Source organism: Athene noctua, chromosome 1 (genome assembly GCF_965140245.1).
Source record: "Athene noctua chromosome 1, bAthNoc1.hap1.1, whole genome shotgun sequence".
NCBI classification, from domain to species: Eukaryota; Metazoa; Chordata; class Aves; order Strigiformes; family Strigidae; genus Athene; species Athene noctua.
The window spans coordinates 53,527,545-53,541,376 of NC_134037.1; the positions used below are offsets into that span (position 1 = coordinate 53,527,545).

At 36.1% G+C, this 13,832-nt stretch overlaps 1 protein-coding gene across 2 annotated transcripts in view; it reads left to right on the forward strand.

Moving 5' to 3' along the window:
* The window catches only part of SLC16A10 (solute carrier family 16 member 10), a 78,427-nt gene that overhangs the window by 34,044 nt on the left and 30,551 nt on the right, over positions 1-13,832 (forward strand). For both annotated transcript variants that reach the window (XM_074896169.1, XM_074896168.1), the window contains exon 2: positions 11,061-11,205. In XM_074896169.1, the coding sequence (XP_074752270.1) occupies positions 11,061-11,205 (145 nt within the window). The remainder of the gene's footprint in view (positions 1-11,060; positions 11,206-13,832) is intronic.

Genomic DNA, 13,832 nt, shown 5'->3' on the forward strand with positions numbered 1-13,832 from the left:
TGCATGCTGTTATAATCCATCCTGAGGATGCTCTTGAAGTTATTGAAATGTGATGGGATCTCTTAGTTCTGATGGATTCAGAAGGATCTTTGCATGTGAAAAGTTAAGGTTGTGAGCTGCTTGATGGCAAACTGTGCTCCTGACCTTTGAATAGTTTACCAAGCTTACTTGTGAAGTAGGATTTCCTTACTTTGTCTGCTTTTATCTTCCTCATGGTCTCACAAGGACTTCTGATGCTGAAGAAGTGAAATGTATGCTTGTGCCATTTAAAAGGCAACCTTGATTTGCAGGTCTTGCCCCAGTGCAAGTGAGGTGGGGAAAAGGAAGACGACTAGTAGTTCCATTAAGAATTTAGAAATTTGGGTCTTAGTCTAATGTATGCTATAGTTCTAAATCATGAGACCATTCCATGACGTGTTTAGTTGCAGGTATGTTCAGAATATGTGTGTAATTGTTGGTTGTGAGAGCAGTTAGGATTAAACCTTTCTAGCAAATTAGGCCATTATCTCTGAAGTTAATAGCCAATACTTACATAGAATGTTACTGATCCTAAATCAAAACAGAACATAATCCTTGGTGTTCAACTGTTTGGTATTAAAAAAAAATCCAAAAACCCAGTGATAATTTGGGTGCAGGCAGAGGGAAGGAAAGATTAAAATTGTGCCTGGAAATTGGTTCTGGAATCCAGGTTTTTTAGGCCATTAGTTAAAAATGTGATTACACAGTGCTTTGAAAACTGTCTCGGACAGTCAGAGGAAACCATTCTTGTATGACTTCTAAAAGGAAAAACAAGTGGTTACAGACATTTCTTATCTATTTGTTCCTTGTTTATTCTTCCTACCACAGCATTTTCAGACTTTATTAAGTGTCAAAGGTCAAGCTCAGTTTGCCATGAAATCCAAATGCATGTGTTTTTCTGTTAATGATTAACTTCAGCCTTCCTTTAAAGGTTCCTGAAGGCTTAATACTCATAATCTCTACCAGCAATATTTTGCCTAACAGTGCACTTTTGAGCTTTTATTTTAGCTTTCACTAACGTAAGCGTTTGTTTATTTTCCTCTAACTTTTTAAACTACACAGAAGATCTGCAGTCTCTGTAGTAGTGAAAGTTGTTTGCTTATGAGAACATTTTTCTTTAACAGTTTTGAGTTCCTATTTTGTGCCTTATAGTTTGAAAAAGTCACGATCATTTTCCCATTATACTTGCTTTGAATTCATCATTACTATCTGTTTTGTTGATTTGTTAAAGGGGGAACCAACAAGTAAAAAAGCCCCCAAAACTCTGCCTAAGCTTGTGTTGTTATAGAGAGTGTAAATTAGACGGTAGTTATCAGTTGAAGTGATACAGGATATTTTGCCAGTGCATGAATACCCATTTTTCTGACTTTTCTGTTTTCCCGTTCCTTATGCTCACACAGACTTGATCTCAGTAGAAATTCTAATCTTGTGTTGTCATTACTTATGAAGGCAGAAGATGAAACTAGTTTAGTCCTATTTTTGTAAGTAGCAAGCTGGGGGGAGGCACTGTATTAAGGATATATGTGAATCTCTTCTGACACCTGATCTTTCATCACCGTCACACATCATGTCAGAGAACACTTACAATGTATAAAGCCTTGGAAGAAATCAGTGTATGTTCTGACTTGATATAATTTTTGTTTCCTACTCCTACTATGAGTTTACTTTGCTAATTTTACAACACATTGACAAGTTTATGCTTTCCTCCACGTTGTTGCATCAAGATCGGAATGGGACATACAAACCTGAGGTAATATTTTGGACTGTCACAAGACATATACTGAAGAGGTGCTATGCCTAAGCACAGGGAAGCTTACATCTATTTGTAAAATCTGTGAGTTCTGTCTCTTTTATTCAGAATTAATAATTCAGACTGTCTGATAATGACTTAATGGCAGCTGAAAACAGAGGTTATACTTCCGTGCTTGTGATACACAAATGGGGTTCAAAGATATCTTTATTGGGATCCAGTGGATCATACATAGTTCTTGGTTTCTGACTCATCATAACTACCAGTATCTTCCAGTAATAAGGTTATTCAATAAAAGACTTGCTCTTCAGGGACAAGAAAAAAGTGGGCTAAAAACAGTGTCTTGTATTCCTGTCAGATACTTCCACTAGTCCCTGGTTCATAAATCTTTGTGTATTGGCCATGATCTCTTGAGTATGTTGTAGAAATCTGATTAGATCCTTTATAGATAATTCTCATTCTTAAAGCCTGTTCAAGGATAGCTTGAGTGTCCAAAAGAGATGGTATTTCCTTGTGTTAAATTCTCTTTGCCCAAAATATTTTAGAATTCTTGTTTAAATGGGGATTTAATTTTCTGGTTTTTGAACAGTATTGCTTTAAGGGAGAGCCTTGCTCAGACATCTGCAAACTATACACTTGAAAGTAAGCAAACTGAAAGCTGTAGTCATGTAATCTGAGTTGAGAGTATAGGATACTTCCTCTAGCAGCATTATGTCATAAATTTATTTTTAGTCCTTAAACACATACTTTCTCTAATGGGATCAGCAGATCTCTTTAATAGAACAAGCAGTGCACTTTTTTGACAGTAGGAATATTAAATGCGTCAATACATGCGTTTCAACATCTGCTTTCCTTTCCTACTGACATACTGTTCTGTGATCTCTGGATTGCTCAGTAATGGAAACAGCTATGTGGAAATTCAGTTGCTCTCTGTTTTGCACCCAGAACTAATGAAATTCCTCAGAATTCATTAGAAGCTACTGAGTGGTCTCTGAAAAAATTTTCACAGGTGTGTGTAAGCAAGGCATGCAGCACAGGTCATTTGATGTTGTCTTTCGGTAGTGATAGGTTGGTTAAAAATAGGGTAGGCAATTTCCAGGAGGCCCTCTGTGGACATGGGAGGATATTCTGATACTTGCTGGGTCTAATGGTTGTGTTGCTCTGTTTGTTACCTAACCTCTGTTCAGCAATTCCCTCTTTTAGAAAGGACTAGATTTTTCCCTGGAGAAAGAAAAATAGATAATGAATAAAAGAGGATGTATCTGGACTGCTTTAGCCAAAGGGTGACCCTGTGCTGCTGGGCACAGATAACAAGAATAAAACAATATTGATGGAAAAAGTGCATCGGTAGGATGGAGATACAGTAGTTCTAAGCAATGAAGCTTGCATCTGTAATGCTAGCAGTAGGTTTCTGAGATCTACTTGTAAGGATCTGTTTGGCTTAGAATTCAAGGATATTCTCAGCTCCTTCCCATTTCCTGAGGAAAAAAAAAGGGGGCTTTAATCTTATGGCTTTTTTTTTTTTTTGTGTTTTTTTTTCTTACCTGAAGGAGTTTTTACATCCAAGACTCTCTCTTGATTGGTGGTCGGCCTAATATTGCCAACCTAAAATTATTTTCTGAAGAACTGCTAAATGTAACATGATCTTCAGAATCCATTTTTTCATGAAGCAGGAGTTTAAAACAGTATTCTTCCAGACAAGTGGTGTTCCTCAGAGATAAGTATTGGGACCAGTTGGAGACATGGACAGTGGGATTGAGTGCACCCTCAGTGAGTTTGCCAACAACACCAAGCTGTGTGGTGCTGTTAACATGCCGGAGGGAAGGGAGATGCCATCCACAGGAACCTTTACAGGCTGGAGAGGTGGGCCTGTGTAAACCTCATGAAGTTCAACAAGGCCAAGTACAAGGTCCTGCACATGGGTCGGGGCAGTCCCAAACACAAATACAGGCTGGGCAGTGAGTGGATTGAGAGCAGCCCTGGGGAGAAGGACCTGGGGGTATTAGTGGATGGAAAACTGACTCTGAGCCAGCAATGTGTGCTCGCAGCCCAGGAAGCCAACCATTCTATGAATTATAGTGGCTTAAAATAACAAGAGTCTCTTCCAACCCAAGTTATCTGGTCTGACACCCCTCACTCAAAGCAGGGCCAAGTTAAAAAATACATTGAACTTCTAAGTTTGATTGGGTTGTTCACAGCCTTGTCCAATCAGTTTTCACTATAGCCAAGGATGCAAATTCCACAGCTTTTCTGAACCACGCTTTCTGGTGCTTGACTACCTTCATGATGAAAAATTATTTCATAACATCTAGCTGGAATATCCTTTATTGCCGTTTCAGTTGATTTTTGTCCTGTCACTCTGCACCACTGAAAAGAGGCTAGCTCTGTATTCTGTAGTAATCACCCGTTAGATATCTGGAGGCACTAATTAGATTTCTTTTGAGCTATTAGTCTTCTCATCTGCAGTCTGAACAAATCCAAAACATGGGCATGTTGGTGTTTAACTGTTAGATTTGCTGAGTTCTTGTGTTGTTATTGCTGAGTAATTAATATGACAGATTAAATTCATTGTCTCGTGGGAAGAAATATAATCCAAACACATGCTGAAAAAAGCGCCTCTACATCACTCACTACCTTTAGCAGGAAAATAAGGCCATGGGCAGTTTTCTAAACATCTTTACTCAAGCAGTTGCAATACTTAAAAAGCAAAAAAAAAAAAGGGGGGGGGCAGGAAGGGTACTTAGGAGGTAGAGAATGAAAAAGAAGTTTTGTTAGCACAGAAGCTTATTGTTTGTCCCATATTAAATACTGTATGCAGGCTGTACCCTGTCTCAGAAACATAATACAATTAGACTCAATATAAAGGGTGAAGAGGGAAAAGTGTATCTTCTATACAAAGACAGACGAAGTCAGAAAGATGTTTCATTTTGGAGAAGAAATTAGTATGAGAAGATAAAGGCATATAAAATGTAGGGATGATTAGTTCATTTTAGAGCAGAGGAATTAAAGTATGAGCAGGTGGAAAACAAAGAGGAATTTACTTTTTTTATGTGGTGCCTGAACATGTTCTGTACTGATTACAATAAAATGCAGTGAAGCTAAAGTAATATTGATAGAACTAAATGTTCTTGAAGAATGGTTAGATGCAACTTTCTGCTTAGGAGGTTTCTAAGCTGCTTATTGCTGGCTGTTGGGAGGACATAGCCGAGGAGAAAGTACTGCAGGATGCTAGCCCCTTTTCAGATGTTTTTTGTCTAAGTATTTTGTGGTGGTCAGAAACAGGATACTGGACTAAATAAGTCTTTGATCTACAGAGTATTACAATTCTTTTGTTCTTAAAAATAAATGCCATATAAATGTGATTATGCAGGCAAGGGATTATTAATACTAGCTGGAGACGAGCAAATTATCTCCAGAAATAACTTTGAATAACTACTTTGTTTTCTTCAGAACAGGATCTCTCAAATTCCTGAGCTACACTCATAACAAGTCTTATGGAAGCCAATCTTCTGCTTTGCTGAAGAGAATATTCTTGTATGTAAATGGCCATAACAGAGTTGGAGGTCCTTCGCACAGTCCACACCTGAGTTACAGAGTAGTTTGCTGTAAGATGTTGCAGATGCAGATGTATAAATGTTCCAGGAGAGTATGGCAGTTCATGGAGGAGAAATTGCTAGAATATTGATAAATATACTGGAAAAAAAGTAATGTCCAAATATGTTTAGTAGGAAAAACCAAAAATACCCCTATTTTAGGAAGTCCCTCAGCTGTTAGTAGTTTGAGGCTGGGAGAGTACACACAGGCTTCCTTGTTCTTGCATCAATAACTTCATGGAAGCATGAAGATTTTAATATTGTAAATATTGTCTCCAAGTATTTTTATAAAATACAAGGAAAACCCTCCTAAATACTAAAGTTGAGCTTTCAAAAGTTACTAAGTGCTATTATTTAAGCAGTTTTATTAACTCTGCATTATTATTTTATTGCAACAGGCTACTTCTGCATAAACCTTTTCAGTGTGAGACAGTGAAAAACATTTAAACATCTGCCATTCATATAACTTGTCCTATATTTTTTTTATTTTACGCAATCATTTAAAAATAATTTATTTCTTGGAAATCTGCTGTGTGGAGTACTTTCCACAAAGCAACAAGAATTTCACATACTTTCAGTATGAGAAGTATTATTTCCATCTTATAAATCAAGAGATTGACTCTCAAGTGGTTTCTCTCTGATTCTGTACTTCCTGTTCATTATGAGTTAACGCAAGAATTTCTCATTATCCAGCATCATTGTAGCTTATACTTAAAAGTAGTAGCAGTGTGTATGGCCTGAACTACTACTGTACTGGTTACATAATGAGATGGTGGGAGAACTGATTTTTAGGAAGAATGTCTGACGGTGAGCAGAGGTACTGGTTTAGGGCTTGGTTGACCCGTCTGTTTTGCAGGTGCTTAAAACCAGTGTAGCTATAGATCTTTGCATGTGAGAATTTGTCGTATTAAATGTAGAAAGCTTGCTCTCACTTTCCACAGGCTGTGCATCTGTCTTAGTATGCATAGTGCCAAACAGATTATTTGGCAAGCTATTCAGTGAACTGTAATTTTACTGCTGTCTTGGTTTGCTGCATGAGCCACACAAACACACATCTGATTTTTTTTTTTAATGTGGGGAAACAAAATATTTTTGAGTTGGTTTTGAATCCTCAATTTAAATATTTTCTTCACTTGCCTCATACCACTTGTATTCCAGACAGTAGCTTTTTGTTCTGTGTTTCAACCAGACAAATCTTGGTGGAAGATATTAGAAAAATTCTTGTAGTTCATTAAAGTATGAAGAGTGTTATTACTGTGTTAAGCCAACCACTTGAAAGACACTTGTGAGGATAAAATTGATAAGATTCTTACTGTAATGCATAGAAAAGTTTTGATTGTAAAGAGGAATGCAATGGATGAGTAGCCTTTATTTAAATTTATGCACTATAAAGCATTCAAATGTGCTGTGGTATTAATGCTTTATTTTCTGTGGTCTTTTAACTCCTAGTGCTTGAGTCTAAAGAATGAACCAAAACATTTAGCAACTTGGTTCCTAGTTTCGTAGATAAATGTGTATTACATAATCTAGCTGTGAGGATGGGAATGATTGTAAAGGCTCAGATATTAAATACTGTATTTGTAGCTGAAGACAAATGACTATTTAAAATAAGGCTGATTTTTAAAAACTCATGGTAAAACAGCAGCATATTTCTATAGCATAGTTTCATTGCTATAGACTTTTGAATAGGGAAATGAAGAAATATGAGAACATAGATGATAGCTGAAGTACATAAATTTATAGTGAACTGGTAAGAAAATGGTAGCTGTGACTTTTCATTTTGGAATAATTTTAGTTATAATAAAGTTTGGGTTTTTTGTAACCTATGCTATGTTTCAGTGGCACAGAAAGACTTTTCAGTATAGATGCTACCAATAGGCTCTCCGGTCTCATATTTTTATCTTAAGGATACCTTCTGTTCCATTTTCTAGGGAAGCTTGGGAATTGGTTATTCTGCAGTTACATGTTTTGAGGAGCTAATTCTTAACTTCCAGTGCCTTAAGGTTTAAGTCCTTAAAGTAGGAATAGCTTTTCTTCTATGGCAATCAAAATTCTTTGTGTATGAATATGAATGCCGTTATATGTAGCAATTAGTACTAACTAGTATCTGAACTAGAAGCTCTGGAATATAGCCAGTTTGTGGCCAGGAAAGCGGCCAATAGCCTGGAGGAGAAATGTTTTAATTAATATGTAATAACTGCTTTAGAGAGCTCTCATTATTCTGGCAAGCTGCAATTGTAACTTCATATTACTTATTTGGGACAGTTCTTGTAATTTCTATTTAAAAAATGTGGAACACAATTAATTGTACCTTTTTCATACTGAGTGAAAAAGAGTAAGAATGCTTGAAAACTTACTGGAGCAAAGCGAAATTGAAAATTATTTAGCTCTACTGAATATATTTTGTGGCCATCAATTTCTTCATAGGATCAAGATATTGCAGCAGGAATTATTTGCCTTAAGGAAATTAATAATTACACATGTGCTCTTCTGTTTATATTTTAATTCTTTTTGGTGCTCCATTTCTTCATGAAGGATGAATACAGTAAATTTTCTTGAACTGTGCATACATGTGGAGTTAGACTTGAAGAACATTCTTTTCAAGAAGAAAGAACAAATAAAGCTGTTCAAACAAGATAAGCCAACAACATCTCTTTACGTTGCGTTTCTGTAGGACACAAGAGCCTCATATTAACTTAAAGTTGTAATTTAAAGGGCTTCAGTTTCCATTAGGTAGATAATGGTAAAGGATGGGCTCCCACTTCTGCAGTTTAATTGCAGTGCTGTTCTGAAGTGCTTCACATAAGGACATTGTCCTTCCTCTTAACTGCCTGTTGTGTTGAAAATCAGTGGGGAACCTTTCTTCTATTCTAGGCTTTGTCTATTATTGCTGTAACAATGAAGAGAGAATCAAGTCATAAGAAAGGCATATTTCTTTCATTAGTACCTGGAAGTATGAAGAGACAAAGTCAGCATGTTGTTAACAAAGTAATTTGAGCTGAATGTTTTTATTTCAGGCTTTTATATTCCAATTATTTTATTAGCTGTATAAGCCATTAAACCATACTGTAAACTGTTTGATTTCACTAAGGAGAATGCTAATTGAATCACAGCCTGTGCTAACTGGAAATTAGGACTGCTGGACTCGTATCTGTGGCTCTGAAGTGATTCAGTCTTTGACTTTGGGCAACCTATTTAAACTATTTCAGTTGTTTGTTGCCCAGTTTCTCTACCTGTTTGTCTCCATGAATGGGGTGCATGTATCTGTCCATGTGAGATTGGGTTCTCATAACCAGTAACCTCTGGTGGGCTTGTCTAGTGCCACAGTTGCTTTGTCTTCTCATACCTTGGCAGGAAGGTTGGCAGGAGGTTCAACCATTCCTTGGTACCTTCATACCACTGTGAATCTGTGATAACATTGATTCTTGTAATGCCCACTTCTCAAGATTTAGCTGCCTTTTCTCTTGGCCTTGTAGATACCCCAGCTGTCACAGGTACTCTGTGATTCCTAGTGCTGCCCTTCAAGTCATGCGGAGATGCTGAGGATTGTTCATGGTGGTGGAGCTACCAATTATTTAGGGGGGGTGTGGGGGATGTGACAGGAGGTGATGGACAGTCTACCTCCTAGTGTTTGTACTTTCCTTTGGACAGTAGAACTGCAGGTTTTATACAGCTCTCTCTGGGAAAGATAAAGAGATGAGGAGTCTTGTACAATTTGGACTACTTAGAAGCTTTGCAACTGACAGATCTCCAGGCTATAAGAGAGCATGTGCTCCCTCTGACTCCTGCTTATAAGTTGTAGTTGGTATAATGTTGTCTTGCAACATCAGGAACCATCTAGACTGTAAAATGGGACAAATCTCTAAGTTATGGCTGGTCAGGGTGCATTTGAGCCGTCCTTAACTGCAGAAGAAGAGAAAGGACAGATCTTTCATAGATTTGGTCTTTGTCTTTCAGTCAGTGTCACAGGGGCCTTGTTCTTCCTAGTTTTTTTGTGCTCTTCCTTCATACAGCTCATGTTTCTGCTGCAGATGTGCAAGGCTGGAAGAGGCTATCTTGTCTGGGTTAGTCATACCCAGGAAATGCAGGAAATACCCATAAAAGTACCTCACTCTTCTTCAGATTGCACCTTGAAACTCCGTTATATTTATCACATGCTCAAAAAGCCCCAGTAACAGGCCCCCTGCCCCAAACAGTTAGGTCATGGTTTATTGAGATTGTTTGCCCTAAAATAAAGGTTTTATTTCTTGTGCTCTCATTTCTCTTTTTCTCTAGACATCTGTTCTCTTTTCTTTCATTTACATTGTAAACTCTTCGAAGAAACAATATTTTTTTGTTTGCTTGTTTGTTTTGCTCTGTCTTCTTTAGTGCCTTCTACAATGGGGTCTTCATCAGTGTGTAGGGCTCATTGGCACTTTAACAACACTACTTCTGAGTCTTGGTATGATAGATATACTTGCAAATAGTTCTTATTTGGTCTCTTGGTTATATTTTTTTTCTGCGTTATTTATTTGCCCTTATTACAACCACAATTGTTTATCTAACTGTCTCTTTAGGAAAGGTATTCTAAACATAATTCCAGTTACAAATACTGAAATCTATTCCAGGTTGAGAGAATCCTTTCATCTTCTGTATAATTCAAAAAAGTTAAAATATTTTTTTTCCAATGCATCTTACATCAGCAGCTCTTTCCACTACCTGTTTAGGCCTTTTACCCACCCCCCCACCCCCCCAAATAGATGGTGACCTTTACCCACCTGAATATATTTGTAACTGTTGTGCTACAGCAGCTTGATCTACCGTTATGCCCTGGGAGAACTGTTGGGTGTAACATCAGTCATACCTGTTTGAAAGAACGATTAGATGATAGCAGGAAAATTATGTGGTTCTGAACACCTGTGTGAAGTGAAGCAGAAAGTTGACTTTTAATTTAAAATGAATCAAATTCTCTTTTACCTAGTTTATTTAAAGATATGTTTGGTACACTTAAAAAACACACTTGCGACTGAAAACTTAGTTCACTCACCTGGACTGAGTCTTAATGATCTAAAGACTCATTTATAAACAAAGTACAGTTTTAACAATATTTGTAAAGCTGGAGCAGTATCAGATGTAGTAACGCTTTCCCATTATACATGGAAATGGTTGTACTAGCTCAAGTTCATTAAAGTAAAATAATGTTCCTAATGTGTATATTACAGTAGAAAAGCCTATTATTGTTTGTTTACTGATTATTAATGTTCAATATGATCTAGTTCTGTGTAATTAAGTTAAAACTTTGTTAATTTTTTTCAGCAAACTTAGCTGTTTAAAGTCACTAAAGTTTAGAATTAAATCAAGTGAAATGTGCTAATTGATGTCAGAATGGATATGGAGCCTCAAAGGTATCTTTTAATGGCCTAGTCACCAGTTTGAATACTAGGTTAATTACTGGAGGATTTCTTTTTCCTTAAAAAATCCAAAGTAATAATAAATTCTGTAGCTAATTGCATTCCTTGAGCTGATGAAGTCTAAATTAGTTGATTATGTAAATTGGGCAGGCTTTTTTACCATGTCATGTAAATATATTTTAAAAGATATTTAAATATTTTAAAAATAGTTACCAAATTTGTTACCCAACTTCTATTGCTGAGCTAAAACACAAGCTGAAAGTTTAAATCACTTGGTCTTCTAAAATGCTGTCTTCTTCTATTTTGCAGCATGGGTGAGTTCTCTTTCTATGGGGATGGTCTTCTTCTGTTCTCCAATAGTAAGCATATTCACAGACCTGTTTGGTTGCCGAAAAGTAGCTGTTGTTGGAGCTGCGGTAGGGTTTGCTGGACTCCTTTCAAGTTCTTTTGTAAGGTAAAAAATTGGTTTTCTTTACATTTGAATTATTTTATCAGTTTTACAGTGTAGAGGTAATGCTTATCCTATCAACATAATATGAAGGAGTAAGCAGTGCTACTTACAAATATATCAAAAGCAGGAGTAATGCTATAAGATCAACAGCTGGATAAACCTGTTGTATGTTTGCTCGATGTATGCTGGTTTTTAGTAGTTATAGAAACATTGTTTCTCCCCCTGCTTTTAAAACACTGTTTTTTCCAATTGTCAAACACAGCAGAGATAGTGAAAACGTTGGTGTAATGACATATACTTAGGGCTTCTTGGCTTTATTAAGAAAATCTCAGTTCTTTCCTTTGTTGAAAAAACTTGAACAGTAGTTAAGTGTTTTTCTTCCTCCAGATTACACTGCATTTTTTACATTCCTGTAGCTTCTGCAGAATAAATACTAAGAAGCTCGAGTGGCTGATTTGTTGGATATGCCCAGTAGAAGATGAGGAAACAGGAAACTTATTTATTGTAGTCATCAGCAGAAATTGGTTAGTGAATATAGGGTAAGAAGGAAAATAAGCCACAGCTACCCTCTAATTCTTAGTCAGCTTTTTTCCCACCCGTAGCAGTCTAAGTACAGGAACAATCAAAAGTAAAATTCAGGAGACTTTACTACATGGGTGAAAATGTATCTGTACAGATAGGCTTGTGAAAATGTGCCTTCTCTGCCTGTACTCTGAACCAAGTAGATGTGAGCTGTCTGTGATCTGGATGGATGAATACCCACACTGTGTGTGCCTGAGCTAATATGTCTAGTTTGGGCATATGTCCTCCTAATGTGAAAACACATCAACAGATTTACAGGAAGAGAAGACAAATAGTTCTGTCTTAGGTATGGAGACTAATGGTTATATTTATTCTTGGAATAACATATTTATGGGAAAATGAAAGCTTTGTTTTCTTGTTACTTTAGCAAGTTTCAAATTTTTATTTTGTTTTGGGTTAATCCAAATGCAAGTATTTTCCCTAATTCATTTTATTAAAACAAACAAAACCCCCACTTCCTGATATGTTTTAAGAGGCTTGTTACCACAGATGAGGTAAAAACTAGAAGAATTCATCTTGGAAAAGTCTGTCTTCCTTCTCAGTAGTTTAAGTGATGAACACTAAACCAGTCTTGTTATAAATTAAACTTCTTGTTAAAGGAAAGACGTTTTCTTCCTTTGAACAAAATGCTATCATCCTTGTGTTTCCCTGATATCCAGTGGAACAAGCGCACAGAAGAGGCATGCAAAAGGAAGTTAGTCTGTAAAGGTCTTAAATGTTTTAGCTGATTCTAATTTTGTTTTAGAATTTGACGAGCACTTTGAGGGGAAGGGTGAATTCTTGTTAAGAGTACATGCCATGTTAATGTGTATCCTTGGCGTTTCATTATGTTACTTGAACTAAAACGATTTATGTCTACGATGTTATCAGTTAATTGAGGGAGTATATTTCAGAAATTGACTTTTCAGAAGTCAATGTTCTAAAAGTAAAATATTATACAGTAGATAAATGTAAATATGTTTTATTGCTTTTGTTACATACTGATTTTGTACTATAAATTCTATCCCTTAAGTAGCTGAGATGTAAGGATATTTGTAATGCAGGAAGGTATTTTACTATATGTCATGCTGCAAACTTTTTGAATGAACCTACAGATGGAAGCTAAAGTTCTCTGTCCTTACTGTATTATGTTCCTCCTCTCGTTTTATAACTTCTCTTTTAATTTTTTCTGGTTATTTTCAGTTGATGAAGGTAATCAATCTTTCCCCCTTTTGTTGTTTCTGCTGGCTTACCTTGTGTATAATCAGTTTTAGAAATAGTTTAATGTAGGAGACAACAATATTGTGTTACATATTCTTCACAATAATACACAAAACTAGAGTTCCTGGTGTCAGATCTTTGTTAGTCAAATACTATTTCTTAAGAATTTCTGTAATTGCATGGGAAGCTTGTGGAATGTATTTTGGTATGGAGGGAATCTGGCAGGTAAGATTCTATGATGAAAAACAGTACATAAAGTATTCATACTCCTTAAAGTTAATATATTGGCTAACTGGTTAAATGGTTTTCTGTAAGTGCTTCAAATGCAGCTGTTAGGTGATATAAAAGAGCCCATGGTTCACTGAAAACACTGTATTTAAAAAAAAAAGTGCCACCTCAGAAATCTTGTATAAAAACATTTCTCACACGTTGCCTCCATCTAAATGTAGAAAAAATATCTCATTTGACTTATCACTCCTATAATACTAATTTAATTAATTATGCTAGCATCATTACTTCTTACTGTTAATATTTCTTTTACAAGTACCTTTTAATGTCACAGTTCTTCCCATGACATCGTACAATGGCTCTGCTTCATTTCAGTTGTCTAGTAGATGGTAATTGTGGAGAACCTTGTGATGAAGGTTCTCCTTAATATGAGCTGAAATGTTTCATTCCTTATTAAGGCTTTTTCCTATTTCTTTCTTGGAATATCCAATATCTGGATCAAAACACTGAATTTAGAATACTTAATAAAAAGGGGATTATTTGTCTAAAAAAATTAATACCTAAATTTCTAGCTTTTTCTAATAATATATTACCAAAACATGACAGTATTTTTGTTTTAC